Source organism: Cherax quadricarinatus, chromosome 32, assembly GCF_038502225.1.
Source record: "Cherax quadricarinatus isolate ZL_2023a chromosome 32, ASM3850222v1, whole genome shotgun sequence".
NCBI lineage: Eukaryota > Metazoa > Arthropoda > Malacostraca > Decapoda > Parastacidae > Cherax > Cherax quadricarinatus.
The window spans coordinates 3,166,810-3,190,822 of record NC_091323.1 but is presented as its reverse complement, the minus strand read 5'-3'; the positions used below and the strand labels follow the sequence as shown (position 1 = coordinate 3,190,822).

General features: G+C 41.8%; 1 protein-coding gene across 1 annotated transcript in view; it reads right to left on the bottom strand.

Moving 5' to 3' along the window:
- LOC128690168 (zwei Ig domain protein zig-8-like) overlaps positions 1 to 2,951 on the bottom strand; it is a 150,063-nt gene extending 147,112 nt beyond the window's left edge. Inside the window, exon 1 of the mRNA XM_053778724.2 lies at positions 2,872 to 2,951. Within this exon, the coding sequence (XP_053634699.2) occupies positions 2,872 to 2,908 (37 nt within the window). The 5' untranslated portion in view covers positions 2,909 to 2,951. The remainder of the gene's footprint in view (positions 1 to 2,871) is intronic.
- Positions 2,952 to 24,013: the final 21,062 nt, after the last annotated feature.

The following is a 24,013-nucleotide window of genomic DNA, read 5'->3' as shown; positions in this document are numbered from 1 at the left end:
CCACATTCTAATACTGCATTTTTAAAACTATTCCAACCCTCTTCAACCCCCCACCCCCCCACTACTCATCTTTGCACTATCCCACCTTTCTGCCAATAGTTGCTTATATCTCACCCGAACTTCCTCCTTCCTTAGTTTATACACTTTCACCTCCCTCTTACTTGTTGCTGCCATTTTCCTCTTGTCCCATCTACCTCTTACTCTAACTGTAGCTACAACTAAATGATCCGATATATCAGTTGCCCCTCTATAAACATGTACATCCTGGAGCCTACCCATCAACCTCTTATCCACCAATACATAATCTAACAAACTACTTTCATTACGTGCTGTATCATACCTTGTATATTTATTTATCCTCTTTTTCATAAAATATGTATTACTTATTACCAAACCTCTTTCTACACATAGCTCAATTAAAGGCTTCCCATTTTCATTTACCCCTGGCACCCCAAATTTATCTACTACTCCCTCCATAACATTTTTACCCACTTTAGCATTAAAATCCCCAACTACAAGTACTCTCACACTTGGTTCAAAACTCCCCACGCATTCACTCAACATTTCCCAAAATCTCTCTCCTCTACACTTCTCTCTTCCCCAGGCGCATATATGCTTACTGTAACCCACTCTTCACATCCAACCTTTATTTTATTCCACATAATTACATTTTATAGTCCCTCCTTTACTACCATAGCTTATCCTTCAACATTATTGCTACTCCTTCTTTAGCTCTAACCCTATTTGAAACCCCTGTCCTAATCCCATTTATTTCTCTTCAGCTCTGTTTCACTTAAAGCCAGGATATCCAGCTTCTTCTCATTCATAACATCCACAATCATCTCTTTCTTATCATTTGCACAACATCCACGCACATTCAGACTTCCCACTTTGACAATTTTCTTCTTCTTATTCTTTTTAGTAATCTTTACAGGAAAAGGGGTTACTAGCCCATTGTTCCCGGCATTTTAGTTGACTTTTACAACACGCATGGCTTACGGATGAAAGATTCTTATTCCACTTCCCCATGGATATAAAAGGAAAAGTAATAAGAACAAGAACTAAGATAAAATCAAAGAAAACTCAGATGAGTGTGTATAAATAAATGTGTACATGTATGTGTAGTGTGACCTAAGTGTAAGTAGAAGTCGCAAGACATACCTGTAATCTTGCATATTTATGAGACAGACAAAAAACACCAGCAATCCTACCATCATGTAACACAATTACAGGCTTTTGTTTTACATTCACTTGGCAGAACGGTAGTAAAATTTAATGATTTTGTACCAAAAGAACTTTAGAAAACTTGCCAAACCTTATTATAACAAGCGCAATTTAGCTTAGTCTAATCCTCCAAAGTATATTATAAATAAGTTGACAATAATTTAATATTAAACAAACACAATGAAATATATTTTTTTCTTTAGGTTCAGAACGACTTTTGCGAAATGACTGCATACACAAATTTTCACTTACCTTATTCGGCAAGAAGAGCGTTGCGATTTAAGCCAAAATCGCTAGTTTTACCTATTCAGCACGACATATATATATATATATATATATATATATATATATATATATATATATATATATAAGATAAGACTTAGTTCTGATTTTTAACCCCGGAGGGCAAGCCACCCAGGATAACCCAAGAAAGTCAGTGCGTCATCAAGGACTGTCTAACTTATTTCCATTGGGGTCCTCAATCCTGCCCCCCAGGATGCGACCCACACCAGTCGACTAACACCCAGGTACCTATATGCTGCTAGGTGAACAGGACAACAGGTGTAAGGAAACGTGTCGAAATATTTACACCCACCGGGAATCGAACCCGGGCCCTCCGTGTGTGAAGCGGGAGCTTTAGCCACCAGGCCACCGGTGTATGTATGTATGTATGTATGTATGTATGTATGTATGTATGTATGTATAAATATATATATATATATATATATATATATATATATATATATATATATATATATATATATATATATATATATATATATATATATATTCCTCAAGGAAATTCAGGATCTCAGAGCGACCAGCTTCTAGGATCTGTGTTGTGATCCAGATCAGAGATGCCAGCAGTACCCAGGGCATGCAGCCCAGAACCGAGCTCTATGATGTGTATATATAAATTTTGTGTCACGCATATTGTTCTCATTTCCAATGTATTGCTATTAAACGTATAAGTTTTACATGAAGGTTAAGACAATCTCATGTACAGAGTGAATGGGATGGAAAATACCCCTATAACTCAGGAAAAAACAAGATTTTTTTTGGAAAACGTTTAATCTCTTCTTGGTGGCTGGGAGTGTACGGTCAATACTAGTGAAGATATATATATATATATATATATATATATATATATATATATATATATATATATATATATATATATATATATATATATATATATATATATATATATATATTCACCTATCATGATAATTAAGGACCCTTGTGTTCAGGGAAGGAAACAAACTTCATTCAGGGAAAGATGGAGAATTTTTCTCCAGAGATATTTTTCTTGGCCTTCCACCTCCAGCCCAGCTGTGTATATATTGTGGTAAGATTTCCTTCACCGTGGGATCTGGTGAAGGAGGATAAGCGGCAGCCTTCTTATTCCCATAAACGTGCCGGTCTGTACGTATATCCCATCCACTAATCTGACTGGTATTATGGCTTGCTCACCTTTGTGATTCATTTTGGGAATAAATTGGGACTTTTCCATGCATGAGCTTCAGGAAGCGGCAGACATACTCTCCCAGTCTGGGATTAACAAAAATATTTGTCCGTTTCTGCATTTATCATTTGTAAAAAATAAGCAGCAGATACCAGTTAAATAGTATCAGTAAATTTACTTACCAGAAGAGAGAAGAAAATAGAGAATTATGAGAAACATGTTGTGTTGTTGGAGCACTAGTGTTGCGGGTCCCCTCGCCTCATCTGCAACACAACAACACTTGTGAGGACCATGTTAACACAACACACAACATATAGCAACTGTATTATTTAAAGGAGAAACATAAATATACAACTTCAAATTCACCGATAACGGAGGATATAAGATTTCAAATGAGTTTTCTGGCCACAAGTGAAAAATATTAATAAAATAAAAAAAAAATATTTATGCATTTTTAATGCTAAAACCTTAAATTAAGTCAAAGACTTAATATCAGTTAGGTTAATAGTAATTAACTTTATCGTAGAAATGTAAACAATATCTTGGATCACTACATTTATCATTATTTAACAGTATCTTGGATCACTACATTATCACCAAACAATATCTTGGATCACTACATTATCACCAAACAATATCTTGGATCACTACATTATCATCACTAAACAATATCTTGGATCACTACATTATCAACAAACAATATCTTGGATCACTACATTATCACCAAACAATATCTTGGATCACTACATTATCATCACTAAACAATATCTTGGATCACTACATTATCACCAAACAATATCTTGGATCACTACATTATCACCAAACAATATCTTGGATCACTACATTATCATCACTAAACAATATCTTGGATCACTACATTATCAACAAACAATATCTTGGATCACTACATTATCACCAAACAATATCTTGGATCACTACATTATCATCACTAAACAATATCTTGGATCACTATATTATCATCACTAAACAATACCTTGGATCACTACATTATCATCACTAAACAATATCTTGGATCACTACATTATCATCACTAAACAATATCTTGGATCACTATATTATCATCACTAAACAATATCTTGGATCACTATATTATCATCACTAAACAATATCTTGGATCACTATATTATCATCACTAAACAATATCTTGGATCACTATATTATCATCACTAAACAATATCTTGGATCACTACATTATCATCAATAAACAATATCTTGGATCACTACATTATCATCACTAAACAATATCTTGGATCACTACATTATCATCACTAAACAATATCTTGGATCACTACATTATCATCACTAAACAATATCTTGGATCACTACATTATCATCACTAAACAATATCTTGGATCACTACATTATCATCACTAAACAATATCTTGGATCACTACATTATCATCACTAAACAATATCTTGGATCACTACATTATCATCACTAAACAATATCTTGGATCACTACATTATCATCACTAAACAATATCTTGGATCACTACATTATCATCACTAAACAATATCTTGGATCACTACATTATCATCACTAAACAATATCTTGGATCACTACATTATCATCACTAAACAATATCTTGGATCACTACATTATCATCACTAAACAATATCTTGGATCACTACATTATCATCACTAAACAATATCTTGGATCACTACATTATCACCAAACAATATCTTGGATCACTACATTATCATCACTAAACAATATCTTGGATCACTACATTATCATCACTAAACAATATCTTGGATCACTACATTATCATCACTAAACAATATCTTGGATCACTACATTATCAACAAACAATATCTTGGATCACTACATTATCACCAAACAATATCTTGGATCACTACATTATCACCAAACAATATCTTGGATCACTACATTATCATCACTAAACAATATCTTGGATCACTACATTATCAACAAACAATATCTTGGATCACTACATTATCACCAAACAATATCTTGGATCACTACATTATCATCACTAAACAATATCTTGGATCACTACATTATCAACAAACAATATCTTGGATCACTACATTATCACCAAACAATATCTTGGATCACTACATTATCACCAAACAATATCTTGGATCACTACATTATCACCAAACAATATCTTGGATCACTACATTATCATCACTAAACAATATCTTGGATCACTACATTATCAACAAACAATATCTTGGATCACTACATTATCACCAAACAATATCTTGGATCACTACATTATCATCACTAAACAATATCTTGGATCACTACATTATCATCACTAAACAATATCTTGGAACACTACATTATCATCACTAAACAATATCTTGGATCACTACATTATCATCACTAAGCAATATCTTGGATCACTACATTATCATCACTAAACAATATCTTGGATCACTACATTATCATCACTAAACAATATCTTGGATCACTACATTATCATCACTAAACAATATCTTGGATCACTACATTATCACCAAACAATATCTTGGATCACTACGTTATCATCACTAAACAATATCTTGGATCACCACATTATCACTAAACAATATCTTGGATCACTATATTATCATCACTAAACAATATCTTGGATCACTACATTATCATCACTAAACAATATCTTGGATCACTATATTATCATCACTAAACAATATCTTGGATCACTATATTATCATCACTAAACAATATCTTGGATCACTACATTATCATCACTAAACAATATCTTGGATCACTATATTATCATCACTAAACAATATCTTGGATCACTATATTATCATCACTAAACAATATCTTGGATCACTACATTATCATCACTAAACAATATCTTGGATCACTACATTATCATCACTAAACAATATCTTGGATCACTACATTATCATCAATAAACAATATCTTGGATCACTACATTATCATCAATAAACAATATCTTGGATCACTACATTATCATCAATAAACAATATCTTGGATCACTATATTATCATCACTAAACAATATCTTGGATCACTACATTATCATCACTAAACAATATCTTGGATCACTATATTATCATCACTAAACAATATCTTGGATCACTATATTATCATCACTAAACAATATCTTGGATCACTACATTATCATCACTAAACAATATCTTGGATCACTACATTATCATCACTAAACAATATCTTGGATCACTACATTATCATCACTAAACAATATCTTGGATCACTATATTATCATCACTAAACAATATCTTGGATCACTATATTATCATCACTAAACAATATCTTGGATCACTATATTATCATCACTAAACAATATCTTGGATCACTATATTATCATCACTAAACAATATCTTGGATCACTATATTATCATCACTAAACAATATCTTGGATCACTATATTATCATCACTAAAGAATATCTTGGATCACTATATTATCATCACTAAACAATATCTTGGATCACTATATTATCATCACTAAACAATATCTTGGATCACTATATTATCATCACTAAACAATATCTTGGATCACTATATTATCATCACTAAACAATATCTTGGATCACTATATTATCATCACTAAAGAATATCTTGGATCACTATATTATCATCACTAAACAATATCTTGGATCACTACATTATCATCACTAAACAATATCTTGGATCACTACATTATCATCACTAAACAATATCTTGGATCACTGTATTATCATCACTAAACAATATCTTGGATCACTATATTATCATCACTAAACAATATCTTGGATCACTATATTATCATCACTAAACAATATCTTGGATCACTATATTATCATCACTAAACAATATCCTGGATCACTATATTATCATCACTAAACAATATCCTGGATCACTATATTATCATCACTAAACAATATCTTGGATCACTATATTATCATCAGTTTTTTCCCATGAAAGACTAAGAATAAATCACTAACAATAATCTCATCAATAATGAAACCGATAATAAACTCTTAAATAATAAAATAAAAATAAAATCGTGCAAAAATATAAATAAAAAAAACTTCTCAGTATGAATTTGGAATATTAAACACAGATTTAAACTCAAAAAGTTTAACTTACAGCAATATACTCAGCAGGTAATATCTCGCAGTGATAAACTCACCATTAATAAAGTCATCATTAATAAACTTATCGTTAAGTAACTCATCATTAATAAACTTATCTTCAATAAACTCATCATTAATAAACTTATCAATAATAAACCCCATCATTAATAAACTCATCAGTAATAAACTCATCAATAATAAACCCCATCATTAATAAACTCATCAATAATAAACCCCATCATTAATAAACTCATCAGTAATAAACTCATCAATAATAAACCCCATCATTAATAAACTCATCAGTAATAAACTCATCATTAATAAACTTATAATAAACTCATCAATAATAAACTCGTCAATAATAAACTCATCAATAATAAACTTATCATTAATAAACTCATCAATAACAAACTCATCAATAATAAACTTATCATTAATAAACTCATCAATAACAAACTCATCAATAATAAACTTATCATTAATAAACTCATCAATAACAAACTAATCAATAATAAACTCATCATTAATAAACTCATCAATAATAAACTTATCATTAATAAACTCATCAATAACAAACTAATCAATAATAAACTCATCATTAATAAACTTATCAATAACAAACTCATCAATAACAAACTCATCATTAATAAACTCATCACTAATAAAGACATCATCAAGCACTCCACTCTTCCACTTACAGTCTCTTTTAAACCAATGGTACCCACTACCTCTTCAGTAACTCATCACCTTGACTTACTGCAGAAGCCTCAGTGTGCAATAGTACCGCAGACTTCAGTAGCCCAGACTATCGTAATACATGCAAAGATAGTGTCAGCTATCGTAGGACCGGTAATGATCGTAATGCTTCTACAACGATCATCTATTATTCCTACTGCACAGTGATTTCCTAAAGCCTTATGACAGTATTAATTTTCTTTATTCTTAAAATGTTTTCTCATTTTTCTCTAAAAATTTTTAATATATAAAGATTTTTTCATGTTTATACTATACACTTATATATTTCTGATCAAGAAATCTGAATATTTATAGTGACCCTTACATGTATCGACCCTCCAAGGATACTACAATCCATCCTCCTCCTACAGGGACCACCTTCTGCTCTGGTGAGTAATCTAGTCAACACTCGTGTCATCAAAGGAACTGGGCGAGTTGATTTTGTTTTCATTTATTTAATAATGGTAGCGAAGTTTCCCCAGGTAACAATTCACATAGTTATATTCGCCTGTAATTACATTTTGTCGCTTTGAAGTGGTTTTAAGTAATCAAATAACCCGCACATAGGAGAACGAAAGTTATGACGACATTTGGGTCTGACGTCCACTATTAACTAGCCACACAGAAGCACGAAGAGAAGGGAGCAAGTATAATTAGGTACGAGAGAGGGGAGGGCCAGGAGTAGAATGAGAGGTATTAAAAATGGTAGTAGTGGTAGAAGTATTGGTGGTAGCAGTAGTAGTTGTGGTGGTAGTAACAGTAGAAATAGTAGTAGTAATAGTAGTAACAATAGGAATAGTAGTAACAGCAGTAGTTGCAGTAGTGGTAATGACAGTAGTTGCAGTAGTGGTAATAGCAGTAGCTGCAGTGGTGGTAATAGCAGTAGTAGCATCAGTAGTAGCAGTGGTAATAGCAGTAGTGGTTGAAGTAGCAGTAGTGGTAGTAGTGGTAGTAGTCATATTAGAAATAGTTGTAGTAGTAGTAGTATGTATGGGCTATTTGTATATCGTTCCAGTCCTGGTACTGTGCCTTGTTATTCTATAAGGTGTGAATCATACGTGAACTCAGAACTCACAAAGATAGACAACCACAACTAAACATCTCTTATAATCTGTACATGTTAGCGAGTAGTTTTATTTTTGGGGGATATTCCCAAGTAAGTTACAGCATCATAGAAAAAAAAAGTAGCATCAATACATATTTTGATTGTATTATTGGAGGGTGTGTATTATAACCCTTTAATTTATCAACAGAGTATGCGTATTTTATCCCCTCAGTTTCAGTGGAGTAATTCTCCCTGGAATATTTGGACAATTGTTTCAAAGCTTTAATAACCATAACGCATCTACTACTATTTTTTTCTGGGGATAGTCCTCGAGTCACCAGGGGAATCCTCTTTGCATTTGTATTCAAAGAACTCGTTATTTTCCTTCAGCTGAAATGAATGTAAATTCTGGTTGAAAACTGGAAATAAGAGTCACAGATTCCGCGCTGGATACTTTTATATCATCGAAAATAGCTAGTGACAAGCAGGATGATAAACACTAGGAAGATGAGGAAGTGGTAGAAAAACAGTTTTGGACGGAATAGGAAAAGAGGGGAAAATAATAGACGACTTGGGAGAAAACGAAGAGAAAAAAGGGAAGCCAAGTAAAATAAACGGTAAGAACAAGTTAAAAGACCACAAGAAAAATATGGAGATCAACGCTATAAAATACCTACATCGCTGAATAATAGACAGAAATGCAGTATAATGCGATCCGTAATGTTGCAGCTTTATAAATGTAGTGTAAAGCGCACCTCTGGCAACACAGTGATGGAGTGAATGATGAAAGTTTTTCTTTTTCGGGCCACCCTGCCTTGGTGGGTGACTGCCGATGTGTTAATAAAAAAAAATAATATAATCTATAGAGGCAGGAAAATTAGCCTCAAAAATTATTTAACATGATAATAGCAATGCTTGAAGGAATGCAGAAGCTGATTTATAGCAATAAAGACTAAATTCATATTACTGGCTGAGCGATCCAAGAAATGTATCCTTGTATTCAATAACCCCAGTCCCGTGTGTCTAATCACACGCAATTGGAATAGTGCAGAGTGCGGCTAGAGTTGATAATGCAGCTAAATATTAGTATTGAAAATTTGAGGGTAATCTAAAAAGACATTTACAAGTCATGATAAGGAAATTAATACATAAATCTCTTTAATAAAAATAGTTAATTGGGATATTTGCGATGTAAATGTTTCAGAAAATCGACAACTTCAAGATACTTTTGTGCAAAATTTGGGGATGTTTATTGAGGAAACGTTTCGCCATCCAGTAACTTCTTCAGTCTAGTACAGAAAAGAACGGTGAAATATATGCAGGAGTTTGAGGTAATCAGTCCCTCAGCCTGGAGTCGATGTATTCAGTCTATCAAGACTGATGGACACATTGACTCCAGGCTGAGGGACTGATTACCTCAAACTCCTCATTTTCCACAGCTCTTTTCTATACTGGACTGAAGAAGCTTCTGGTTGGCGATACTTTTCCTCAATAAACATTCCCAAATGTTGAACAAAAGTGTCTCATTCATGAACGCGGGACACAACACAACCCAAGATTCCTTAACACAAAAGTTTGAAAAAACTGAAGCTAAACGAATAAGGATTCTCGAAAGTTTGGGAGAAAACGAACGAAAATGGTGAATATGTTCCAAAAAATGGGAAAGTTTCTTTTGGTTTAGGTTAAACCCACTATGACCTGGGGAGTTTTATTTTCCCAGTTTACTTTTCTGATCTACAATGTTTTTGCGAATTATCCAAAAAATCGTGCAATTTTTTTTTATTTAAAAAGCTAAATTTCACAAAACTGCCCAAAAATGACAAATTGGCAGCCACAAAATATTTCCCATGAAAACACACCAGCATATAGGGTTTGAAGCTGATCAGAAGAGGCATTCTCCAGTTATTACACGGCAAAACAATTAGCTTAATAAAACAGGCAAATTTAGATTTACTCAAGTCAAAGTAAATAAAGCGATGTGCATCGACACCATGCCTAACCCTTCTAGGGTAGGGTAGGTGCCTGAGCCCGAGCCTTTAGCTCATAAGACTGTCATTCCCATTAGCCCCCTTGTGGCGGGGATGGCAGACCAGAGAGGCCTAGCTTGTGGCTAGGCCTGGGGACAGTTGGTCCCAAAGATGAGGAGGTACTTGTGCCTCCTCCCATGGGAGACTTAGGTCTCAGACACTCCCTAAAGAGGGAGCCAAGGCCGGGCCACCACTTGGAAAAGGCCCGGGCCGGGAGAATACCGGCTAATCTTTAATAATAATAATAATAATAAAGCGATGTGTCTTAATAATGGTAAAAGTTTGAAGCCGATCAGAAAAAAATCCTCAATAAATTCATTGCAAGAATTTCAAGCCTTTTAGCTATTTCAGTTCAATTTCGAATTTGTAGTTATTCGGACTAATTTTACGTACTTTTTATTTATTGAATATAAAAACACCTTTGGTTCAGCCAAACTGATAAATTAGGATAAATGGCGCCCAGTAAAAAGGCGAAAGTTGGGATTAGTAAACCACACCAGAGCTGAAAGTTTGAAGTCATTCAGAAGAGGCATTCTCCAGGTAAGTCACGGATTCAAACAATTCCAAGAATTATTAATTATTTTACATAAGAGGATAAGAAAGGAGCACTACAACAAGCCTACTGGTCTAAGATAGGCTAGTGAATCCACACCCAATTATGTACTAGTCTAACCTATTTTTAAAGCTTCACAAGGTTTTAGCTTCTCTAACGCTACTCTAGAATTTCCTCCACTCATCCATAACTATTACAAAACCAATGATTTCTTATACCTTCTCTAAATTTTTTTCCAACTTGAACCAATTGCTGCGAGTTCTGTCTTTGTTAAATATTTTAGCACGTTATTTATATCCTCTATATTTATTCCTGTTTTTCATTCAAATACCTCAGCTATATTTTCCCTAATTCCGCGCCCTTTAGAGAGTGCAAAATTTGCTCAAACATTATATACTGAAGCTGTTCTGAAGAGGTAAACTGAAATATATTTAATGTGATTTAGCAAGAATAAAAATGTCCAGATTTTGCACTTAAAACGGGCAAATTTGGACCTACATGATACATGAATTACACTCTCCGTCCTCAACGAATTAAGAGACAATTTATCTGAACGTATGAAGGGACGTCACATGAGTATGGAAGCTATCTGAGCCACTCCTGGATGCTGGATGTGAGTTAATTATCTGTGGTTATAGAGCATGTGCACGACCAAATTATTTCACGACTCTGAGCCTAGTGACCATATGAACTTTTTGAAAATTTAAAGACGATAGGATGAGGCATTCTCGAGTTACGAGCAGAAAAAAAAGGAGGCAAGGGAGATAAGGGAGACAATTTTGGAATGCACTTAGGGAATATTTATTATTGAACCAGGCAGACAGGGAGACAAGCAGGCAAGGAGCCAGGCATGAAAGCAAACAGGCAGATAGGAAGCCAAGAAAGGAGGCAAGCAGGGAGTGTGGGAGACGGAGCAGACAGACAGGAAGGAAAGCAATCAGAGAGACAGATATGCAATGAGAGGCGAGGAGGAAGACAAGGATGCAGTCAGGCAGAGTGAGATGCAGGAGGCAGGCTGGAAGGGAGGCGAAAAAAGCATACAGGCAGGGAGGCTGGCAAGGAGACAGACAGAAAGGGTTGCAATGAGAAAGAGAGGAAGCCACAAAGGCAGGGAGACGGGCATTAAGTAAGGAAGCACTCAAGGAGACAGAATAAGAGACAGACGGGAACGCAAACAAGGAAATCTGCAGGGAGTTACGCAGGTAAGAAGGCAGACAGGGAAGCAAGCAGAAAGGAAGGTAAGCAAGAGAAAAAAATATTGGAAGAGAAGTAACCTAAGAAGCAAGCAGTGAGGCCATACTCAATGTTGCATTACCGAGTGTAAAAATAATCGTCGTGAAACACAACACAAGAAAGCACTAAGGTTGAAGTCACCTGAAGATCAGTGAGAGTGGACACCAACAGAGATATCTAATAGTAACATACTACCTTAGAAGAGCAGACAGTCACAAGGGGCACCTCTACCTTCTGGCCACGTCAGAGGGAGAAATTGTAATCTGTCATAGTCAATCTAACAACAGATTTAACTTTAGCCACCAGCAAGATCACACCTTCGGGATCCAGGTCCTCTATTGCCATTTACTTTACAGTTGTATTGGTATTCTTGCTGAGGCCTGGTTACAGATCGGCCTGCGGGGGCATTGACCCCCAAAACCCTCTCCAGGTATACTCCAGGTATACCATAAAGCCACATGTACATATATGTTGAAGAGCTTCAGCAGTTATCACCAGTTAATAACACTTGCGATTATACCTTCCTGTAACACAGTCACCGAGCGTTAAGATCACAAGACAGTATTCTTGAGACCTGCAAAACAGTACTGGCGACCTGTAACACAGTACTGGAGATCTGCAGTACAGTACTGGAGACCTGCAACACAGTACTGGAGACCTGCAACACAATACTGAAGATCTGCAATACAGTACTGGAGACCTGCAACACAGTACTGGAGACCTGCAACACAATACTGGAGACCTGCAACACAATACTGGAGACTTGTAACACAGTAGTGGAGACCTGAGACACAGTACTGGAGATCTGCAACACGCTACTGGAGACCTGCAACACAGTACTGGAGACCTGTAACACAGTAGTGAAGATCTGCAAAACAGTACTGGAGACCTTCAACACAGTACTGGAGACCTACAACACAGTACTGGAGATCTGCAACACAATACTGGAGACCTGTAACACAGTACTGGAGACTTGTAACACAGTACTGGAGATCTGCAACACAGTACTGGAGACCTATAACACCGTACTGGAGACCTGCAACACAGTACTGGGGACCTGTAACACAGTGCTGCAGACCTGCAACACACTACTGGAGATTTGTAACACAGTACTGGAGACCTGCAACACAGTACTGGAGACCTGCAACACAGTACTGGAGACCTGCAACACAGTACTGGAGACCATGCAACACATCACTGGAGATCTGCAACACAGTACTGGAGACACGGAACACAATACTGGAAACCAGCAACACAGTACTGGAGACCCACAACACAGTACTGGAGACTTGCAACACAACACTGGAGACCCGCAACACAGTACTAGAGACCCACAACACAGTACTGGAGACCCACAACACAGTACTGGAGACCTGCAACAGCACTGGAGACCTGCAACACTGAAATACTGGTGTTTGTGAAAGTATGGCAGGAGATCAGACGACTAATTAAGTGGCAGACAATAAAGAAAATAAACAGGGAGACAGAAGGCGGGAATTAAGACGGGCAGGCGAGCGGAAGACAGGTAAGGGAGAGGGAGGACTGGCAGGCGGGAGGGAGGTAAGACAGGCAAGCGGGTGGAAAGACAGGTAGTCGGGAGGGAAGGCAGGCAGGCAGTCATATAGAGAAACAGACAGAGAGTCAAACATAAACAGGCAGGCAGGCGGAAAGGCAGGCAGGTCGACCGGCAGGTAGGCAGGCACACAGCCAGGAAGGCATGCAGAATTGTAGGCAGGGATGTAGACAGGCAGGCATGCAGGCAGGTAGGTAGACAGGCAAACAGGAAGATACTCAGGCAGATAGGCAGGCAGACAGGCAGGCAGACAGGCAGGCAGATAGACAGGCAAGCAGGCAGGCAGGCAGACAGGCACGCAGGCAGGCAGTCAGACATGCAGGCAGGCAGTCAGACAGGAAGACATGCAGGCACGCCAGCAGGTAGACACACAGGCAGGCAGACAGCCAGGCACGCTGACAGGTGGGTAGGCATACAGGCAGATAGAAGACAGACAGGCTGGCAGGCAGACAGATAGAGAGACAGACAGGCAGACAGGCAGACAAGCACGCAAGCAAGCATACAGACAGGCAGGCAGACAGGCACACAGGCAGGCAGTCAGACATGCAGGCAGGCAGTCAGACAGGCAGACAGGCAGGCACGCCAGCAGGTAGACACACAGGCAGGCAGACAGCCAGGCACGCTGTCAGGTGGGTAGGTATACAGGCAGATAGAAGACAGACAGGCTGGCAGGCAGTCAGGCAGGTAGGTAGTCCAGCAGACAAGCAGGCAGGCAGGCAAGAAAGCAGGCAGGAAAGCAGGCAGGTAGGCAGGCAGGCAAGCAGAGAGGCAGGCAGACAAGCAGGCAGGTAGGCAAGCAGGCAAAGAGGCAGGCAGACAAACAGGCAGACAAGCAGGCAGGTAGGCAAGCAGGTAGGCAAGCAGGCAGGCAGGCAGAGAGGCGGGCAGACAAGCAGGCAGACAAGCAGGCAGGCAAACAGGCAGGCAAGCAGGCAGGTAGGCAAGCAGGCAGGCAGGCAGAGAGGCAGGCAGACAAGCAAGCAGGCAGGCAAGCAGGCAGGTAGACAAGCAGGCAGGCAGGCAGGCAGACAAGCAAGCAGGCAGACAAGCAGGCAGGTAGGCATAGAGGCAGGCAGACAAACACGCAGGCTGGCAGGCAGGCAGGCTAGCAGGCAGGCAGGCTGGCAGGCAGGCAGGCAGGCTGGCAGGCAGGCTGGCAGGCAGGCAGGCAGGCTGGCAGGCTGGCAGGCTGGCAGGCTGGCAGGCTGGCAGGGTCATGATTGCTGAGGTTAAAAGACAAAGACCAACTTATTGTAACTCAGCCACACTGATGAAGATAATTTCTTCCCTTCCTACTGACCTGCCAACACTGCCACCACCAGACCTGCCAACACTGCCACCACCAGACCTGTCAACACTGCCACCACCAGACCTGCCAACACTGCCACCACCAGACCTGCCAACACTGCCACCACCAGACCTGCCAACACTGCCACCACCAGACCTGCCAACACTGCCACCACCAGACCTGTCAACACTGCCACCACCAGACCTGCCAACACTGCCACCACCAGGCCTGTCAACACTGCCACCACCAGACCTGCCAACACTACCACCACCAGACCTGCCAACACTACCACCACCAGACCTGTCAACACTGCCACCACCAGACCTGCCAACACTACCACCACCAGACCTGTCAACACTGCCACCACCAGACCTGCCAACACTACCACCACCAGACCTGTCAACACTGCCACCACCAGACCTGCCAACACTACCACCACCAGACCTGTCAACACTGCCACCACCAGACCTGCCAACACTACCACCACCAGACCTGTCAACACTGCCACCACCACACCTGCCAACTGACCTGTCAACACTACCACCACCAGACCTGACTACTGCCACCACCACCAGACCTGACAACACTACCACCACCAGACCTGTCAACACTGCCACCACCAGACCTGCCAACACTACCACCACCAGACCTGTCAACACTGCCACCACCAGACCTGCCAACACTACCACCACCAGACCTGTCAATACTGCCACCACCACTACTGCCAACACTACCACCACCAGACCTGTCAACACTGCCACCACCACAACTGCCAATACTGCTACCACCACTACTGCCAACACTGCCACCCTCAGTCCTGTGAACACTGCCACCAATACTGTCAAAACTACCACCATACCTGCCACCACTACCACCAGGTCTGCTACCACTACCACCACTTGGCCTACCACTGCTACCACTATTTCAGAAACATATACTACCCAGCATGTCACTTTCTACCACTAACATTCCTGTACACGACTTCACGAATCAACAGTCCTGTAGCCGTTCCCATTCCGAGCCTCCTGGTTGCTGGCCTGATCAAATAGGCTGTTGGTACTATATGTACAAGAGATGTTTCGGATGTAAAAATTTAGATATCCATCCGCAAAATGTGGATGTGTATTAGGATGTCTTGCTTATTTTGTGGATGCGGATGCATATGCGGATATCTGTTTACAGTAAAATACAGATGCGGATGTAAGAAATTGTGCGGATGTTGTACGGATGCGGATATCCGATGCATCTCTAATACGTACGCAGACCGACGTATGCACCACAGCCCGGCTGATGAGGGCCCGGCTTGATGACATATCAATATTACGTTTATGAAATCGTTGATTCCTGCTTCCCGTTGGGAGGGAAAGGTGCAAGCAGTCTCAGCAGGTAGTCAAACCATACCCCCGGCCGGGATTGAACCCGCGGTCATAGAGTCTCAAAGACTCTATGACCGCGGGTTCAATCCCGGCCGGGGGTATGGTTTGTTTGCAATCGTGTCATTACGATTTCTTGAGTCAGCAGGTAGTGTGTGAACGCTCCCTGCGAGGCAACAGTATTTTTTACTCATTTTTGATAAACTTGCATTACATTAACTCTACTGAAAAATGATAGAACGATATATTATGGAATATAAGTCCAGGACAATAAACATTCAGCCAAAATCAGGTTGAAACCTGGGTGAGAAATTCTCGTCTCCTGAATTTTATGCTCCACTGTCTTATTATGCTCCACTGTCTTATTATGCTCCACTGTCTTATTTCTATCTTTATCAGAGTTAAATTTGCTGAAGAATTCGTTGCAAGTGTGTTGAGTGTGCATGGTCATCGAATGCAACAAGACACGGGCATTTCAAAATCTCTAGATTAGTAGTTACGACGAGTGAGTCGTAGGAAGTTCTCTACTTTCCCCTTTACGAGGAGGAGGAGGAGGAGGAAGAGCAGAATATTTTTGCTTAAACAACAAAAAGTACAATGGTAGGCGATATCACTCACAAATTGTCTGAACTGAAAAGACCATTTGATAGTTACTTCAGCCAAGACAAACAGCATGAACAATGGCTTTAGAGAACATCTACAGTGGCAGAAGAAATTATCGTAGACCGTCACTCAACCAAACGAGAATTTATAGAATTAAGAAGTAACTCAGTCGTAGATGTTATCTTCCGCGTCCACTGAGAGTTATCACGCCAAGCTCTTGATACCACTGTTCCTTTAGCACCCCTCAAGGAAGGTTCCTTGATGCTGGTTAGGGGCTATTGATCTAGGGAATTGGATCTGTGCTCCAGTTCCCTGAATTGAGCCTGAATGCCTTCCACCCCCCCCCCACATGTGCTGTATATTCTTATGGGTTTAGTGCTTCTCCATGATTATAATAATTATAATAATGTCCCCCTAGTACTTCAGTGCAGCAAAATACAGAAACTGCTTTGGCTGTCAGCATATGATGCGCCTGGCACAGCATATGATGTGTCTGGCACAGCATATGATGCGCCTGGCACAGCATATGATGCGCCTGGCACAGCATATGATGCGCCTGGCACAGCATATGATGCGCCTGGCACAGCATATGATGCGCCTGGTACAGCATATGATGTGCCTGGCACAGCATATGATGTGCCTGGCACAGCATATGATGCGCCTGGCACAGCATATGATGCGCCTGGCACAGTATATGATGCGCCTGGCACAGCATATGATGCGCCTGGCACAGCATATGATGTGTCTGGCACAGCATATGATGTGTCTGGCACAGCATATGATGCGCCTGGCACAGCATATGATGCGCCTGGCACAGCATATGATGCGCCTGGCACAGCATATGATGTGTCTGCCACAGCATATGATGCGCCTGGCACAGCATATGATGCGCCTGGCACAGCATATGATGCGCCTGGCACAGCATATGATGCGCCTGGCACAGCATATGATGCGCCTGGCAGAGCATATGATGCGCCTGGCACAGCATATGATGTGTCTGGCACAGCATATGATGCGTCTGGCACAGCATATGATGCGTCTGGCACAGCATATGATGCGCCTGGCACAGCATATGATGCGTCTGGCACAGCATATGATGCGCCTGGCACAGCATATGATGCGTCTGGCACAGCATATGATGCGTCTGGCACAGCATATGATGCGCCTGGCACAGCATATGATGCGCCTGGCACAGCATATGATGCGCCTGGCACAGCATATGATGTGCCTGGCACAGCATATGATGCGCCTGGCACAGTATATGATGCGCCTGGCACAGCATATGATGCGCCTGGCACAGCATATGATGTGTCTGGCACAGCATATGATGTGTCTGGCACAGCATATGATGCGCCTGGCACAGCATATGATGTGCCTGCCACAGCATATGATGTGTCTGGCACAGCATATGATGTGCCTGCCACAGCATATGATGTGCCTGGCACAGCATATGATGTGTCTGGCACAGCATATGATGTGTCTGGCACAGCATATGATGTGTCTGGCACAGCATATGATGTGTATGGCACAGCATATGATGTGCCTGGCACAGCATATGATGTGTCTGGCACAGCATATGATGTGTCTGGCACAGCATATGATGCGCCTGGCACAGCATATGATGTGTCTGGCACAGCATATGATGTGTCTGGCACAGCATATGATGCGCCTGGCACAGCATATGATGCGCCTGGCACAGCATATGATGCGCCTGGCACAGCATATGATGTGTCTGCCACAGCATATGATGCGCCTGGCACAGCATATGATGCGCCTGGCACAGCATATGATGCGCCTGGCACAGCATATGATGCGCCTGGCACAGCATATGATGCGCCTGGCACAGCATATGATGCGTCTGGCACAGCATATGATGCGCCTGGCAGAGCATATGATGCGCCTGGCACAGCATATGATGCGCCTGGCACAGCATATGATGCGCCTGGCAGAGCATATGATGTGCCTGGCACAGCATATGATGCGCCTGGCACAGCATATGATGCGCCTGGCACAGCATATGATGCGCCTGGCACAGCATATGATGCGCCTGGCACAGCATATGATGCGCCTGGCACAGCATATGATGCGCCTGGCAGAGCATATGATGCGTCTGGCACAGCATATGATGCGCCTGGCACAGCATATGATGCGCCTGGCACAGCATATGATGCGCCTGGCACAGCATATGATGCGCCTGGCACAGCATATGATGCGCCTGGCACAGCATATGATGCGCCTGGCACAGCATATGATGCGCCTGGCACAGCATATGATGCGCCTGGCACAGCATATGATGCGCCTGGCACAGCATATGATGCGCCTGGCAGAGCATATGATGCGTCTGGCACAGCATATGATGCGCCTGGCAGAGCATATGATGCGCCTGGCACAGCATATGATGCGCCTGGCACAGCATATGATGCGTCTGGCACAGCATATGATGCGCCTGGCACAGCATATGATGCGTCTGGCACAGCATATGATATGTCTGGCACATCATATGATGCGTCTGGCACAGCATATGATATGTCTGGCACATCATATGATGCGTCTGGCACAGCATATGATGCGCCTGGCACAGCATATGATGCGCCTGGCACAGCATATGATGTGTCTGGCACAGCATATGATGCGCCTGGCACAGCATATGATGCGCCTGGCACAGCATATGATGCGCCTGGCACAGCATATGATGCGCCTGGCACAGCATATGATGTGCCTGGCACAGCATATGATGTGCCTGGCACAGCATATGATGCGCCTGGCACAGCATATGATGCGTCTGGCACAGCAAATGATGCGTCTGGCACAGCATATGATGCGCCTGGCACAGCATATGATGCGTCTGGCACAGCATATGATGCGCCTGGCACAGCATATGATGTGCCTGGCACAGCATATGATGTGTCTGGCACAGCATATGATGCGCCTGGCACAGCATATGATGCGCCTGGCACAGCATATGATGCGCCTGGCACAGCATATGATGCGCCTGGCACAGCATATGATGTGCCTGGCACAGCATATGATGTGCCTGGCACAGCATATGATGCGCCTGGCACAGCATATGATGCGTCTGGCACAGCAAATGATGCGTCTGGCACAGCATATGATGCGCCTGGCACAGCATATGATGCGTCTGGCACAGCATATGATGCGCCTGGCACAGCATATGATGTGCCTGGCACAGCATATGATGTGTCTGGCACAGCATATGATGCGCCTGGCACAGCATATGATGCGCCTGGCACAGCATATGATGCGCCTGGCACAGCATATGATGCGCCTGGCACAGCATATGATGCGCCTGGCACAGCATATGATGCGCCTGGCACAGCATATGATGCGCCTGGCACAGCATATGATGTGTCTGGCACAGCATATGATGCGCCTGGCACAGCATATGATGCGCCTGGCACAGCATATGATGCGCCTGGCACAGCATATGATGTGTCTGGCACAGCATATGTGTCTGGCACAGCATATGATGTGTCTGGCACAGCATATGATGTGCCTGGCACAGCATATGATGTGTCTGGCACAGCATATGATGCGCCTGGCACAGCATATGATGCGCCTGGCACAGCATATGATGCGCCTGGCACAGCATATGATGCGCCTGGCACAGCATATGATGTGTCTGGCACAGCATATGTGTCTGGCACAGCATATGATGTGTCTGGCACAGCATATGATGTGTCTGGCACAGCATATGATGTGTCTGGCACAGCATATGATGCGCCTGGCACAGCATATGATGTGTCTGGCACAGCATATGATGCGCCTGGCACAGCATATGATGTGTCTGGCACAGCATATGATGTGCCTGGCACAGCATATGATGTGTCTGGCACAGCATATGATGCGCCTGGCACAGCATATGATGTGTCTGGCACAGCATATGATGTGTCTGGCACAGCATATGATGTGTCTGGCACAGCATATGATGTGCCTGGCACAGCATATGATGTGTCTGGCACAGCATATGATGCGCCTGGCACAGCATATGTGTCTGGCACAGCATATGATGTGCCTGGCACAGCATATGATGTGCCTGGCACAGCATATGATGCGCCTGGCACAGCATATGATGTGTCTGGCACAGCATATGATGTGTCTGGCACAGCATATGATGTGTCTGGCACAGCATATGATGTGTCTGGCACTCTCGATCATTCCTCATTCAAACTGCTCATGAGCAAAATGCTAAACGAAATGGAAAATTTATTTTTCTGCAGTTTTTGAATATATACAATTTTTTGTTTCTATAGATGTACAGTAAGAAGTGAATTAAATATGTTTTTTATATTAATTCATTTCTTTCTTCTCCATCAAATATTTCTATTGGATGGGAGTGCGAGTGTTGCAATAAATTTGGCTTCCGGGTGCACGAGCTAACGAAGGTTACACAACACTGACATAAAGGGAAGGTGTTGCAAAATGTTCTTCCATCTACAGAACCCTTGCTGAGTTTTCTACAAGTCTGTTGTGTGCGTTCCTAGTTTTCACCGGAGGATTTTTTGAATCGTTTGCCAAACCTCCTGCGTTTATAGGGGGCTGAATTCTGTGAGTATATTTGGGACCAATCATTCAGTAATTTTCTAGGAATAAATTGTGATGTCTATTTCTTGCCTGTGTTCAAAGGTATTCAGTAGTGTAGATGCTTGACTGAGTTTAAATGGATAGTAAATATTCTCTCCACATTCTCCAGTTGCGCAATTTAGGCAGTAGGAACAAGTGACTTGGAAAGTATCATCATTGTCAAGGCATCTAAATCATCTAAATTTTGCAGTTATCGTGCTTTTCATTTTCCTTGCTGTTGTAATAATACCGTTGTGATCTGGCATTATTACTCCCAGGACTTGCATTCAGTTCTCGCTCTACTGAGCAATTTGACTTTGTTGTGTACTCGGTTCTAGTTTGTATTTCCTCTATTTTATTTACTTTGTCCTCATTGAACATCGTTTTGCAGCTAGTGGACCACTGGAAGAAGGGGATCATGTCAGCTTACAGGAGTGTTCTGTCCTCTGCAGTATTTGAACCCATGTACGGTAACCAAGTGTGGCGTAGCTCCCTACCACTCAACCACAGATGCTAGGTATCCTGGTTACAGGCCATGTTTCTTCCTAGCGCTGGGCAAATCAGGTATGGTGTGCCCGGGTATTTACAGAGGCCACTGTTACTGTGCTGGGCTTTCGCCCTAGGCTAGACCACTGGTGCTGTGCTGGGTGCTGAGTGATCGTCCTAGACTGGACCACTGGTGCTCTGCTGGGTGAGCGTCCTAGGCTAGACCACTCACTGCTAGTATACTGGGTATTGGTCCTAGAATAGACCACTGCTGCTGTGCTGGGTGCTGGGTGATCGTCCTAGACTACACCACTGCTGCTCTGCTGGGTGATCGTCCTAGGCTAGACCACTGGTGCTGTGCTGAGTGATCGTCCTAGGCTACACCACTGCTGCTCTGCTGGGTGAGCGTCCTAGGCTAGACCACTGCTGCTGTACTGGGTGCTGGGTGATCGTCCTAGGCTAGATCACTGGTGATGTGCTGGGCGATCGTCCTAGGCTAGACCACTGCTGCTATGTTTGGTGTTGGAACGCAGATGCTCGTGTCTTCCTTGTTTTTCCATAATCCGGTTGTCTTAACATTCCCATCTCTCTTTTACTGAATCATTCTAATTGTCAAACAAAATGTTTCACTGCTTTTCTGACTTCATTTCTGTTTTGACTTCACCTCTGTTTTGACCACATCTGTTTTGACCTCACCTTTGTTTTAACTTCACCTCTATTTTGACTTCACCTCTGTTTTGACTTCCCATCCGTCATGTCATTCACATATACCAAAAACAGCACTGGTCCTATGACTGACCCCTGTGGAACCCCGCTCGTCACTGGCGTCCTCTCTAACACTTCGCACTATGACTCTTTGTTGCCTCCCTGTCAATTATTCTCTGATTCACTGCAGCGTTTTTCCTGTTATGCATTCCTGATCCTCTAGCTTTTGCATTAGTCTCTTGTGAGGAACTGTGTCGAAGGCCTTCTTGCAGTCCAAGAAATTGTAATCTACCCACTCCTCTATCTCTCGTGTCGTACTTCCGTTACCTTGTCATAAAACTCCTATAGGTTTGTGACACAGGATTTTCCTTTCCTGAAACCATGCTGGTTGTCATTTATAGGCTTGTTTCTTTCTAGGTGCTCCACCACTCTCCTCCTGATAATTTTCTCCATGACTTTACATACTATACATATCAGTGACACTGGACTGTAGTTGAATGCCTCGTGTCCGTCTCCTTTCTTAAAAGTTGGGACTATATTTGCTGTCTTCCATACCTCATGTAGTTGCCCAGTTTCAATGAAAGTGTTGAAGATTGTTGTTAGTGGCACACACAGCGTCTCTCCTTCCTCTCTAAAGGCCCATGAAGAGATGTACGGTCCCACCGCCTTTGAGGTATCAAGATCATGTAGCAGCTTCTTCACCTTGTCCTTGGTTGTTTGTATGTGTGTGTACTCACTTATTTGTACTCACTTATTTATGGCTGCAGGGGTCGAGACATAGCTTCTGGCCCCATCTCTTCACTGATCACTACTAGGTCCTCTCTCTCCCTGCTCCTTGAGCTTTATCATACCTCATCTTAAAACTATGTATGGTTCATGCCTCTACTACATCACTTTCCAGACTATTCCACTTCCTGACAACTCTATGACTAAAGAAATACTTCCTAACATCTCTGATTCATCTGAGTCTTCAACTTTCCAATTGTGACCCCTTGTTTCTGTGTCCTATCTCTGGAACAT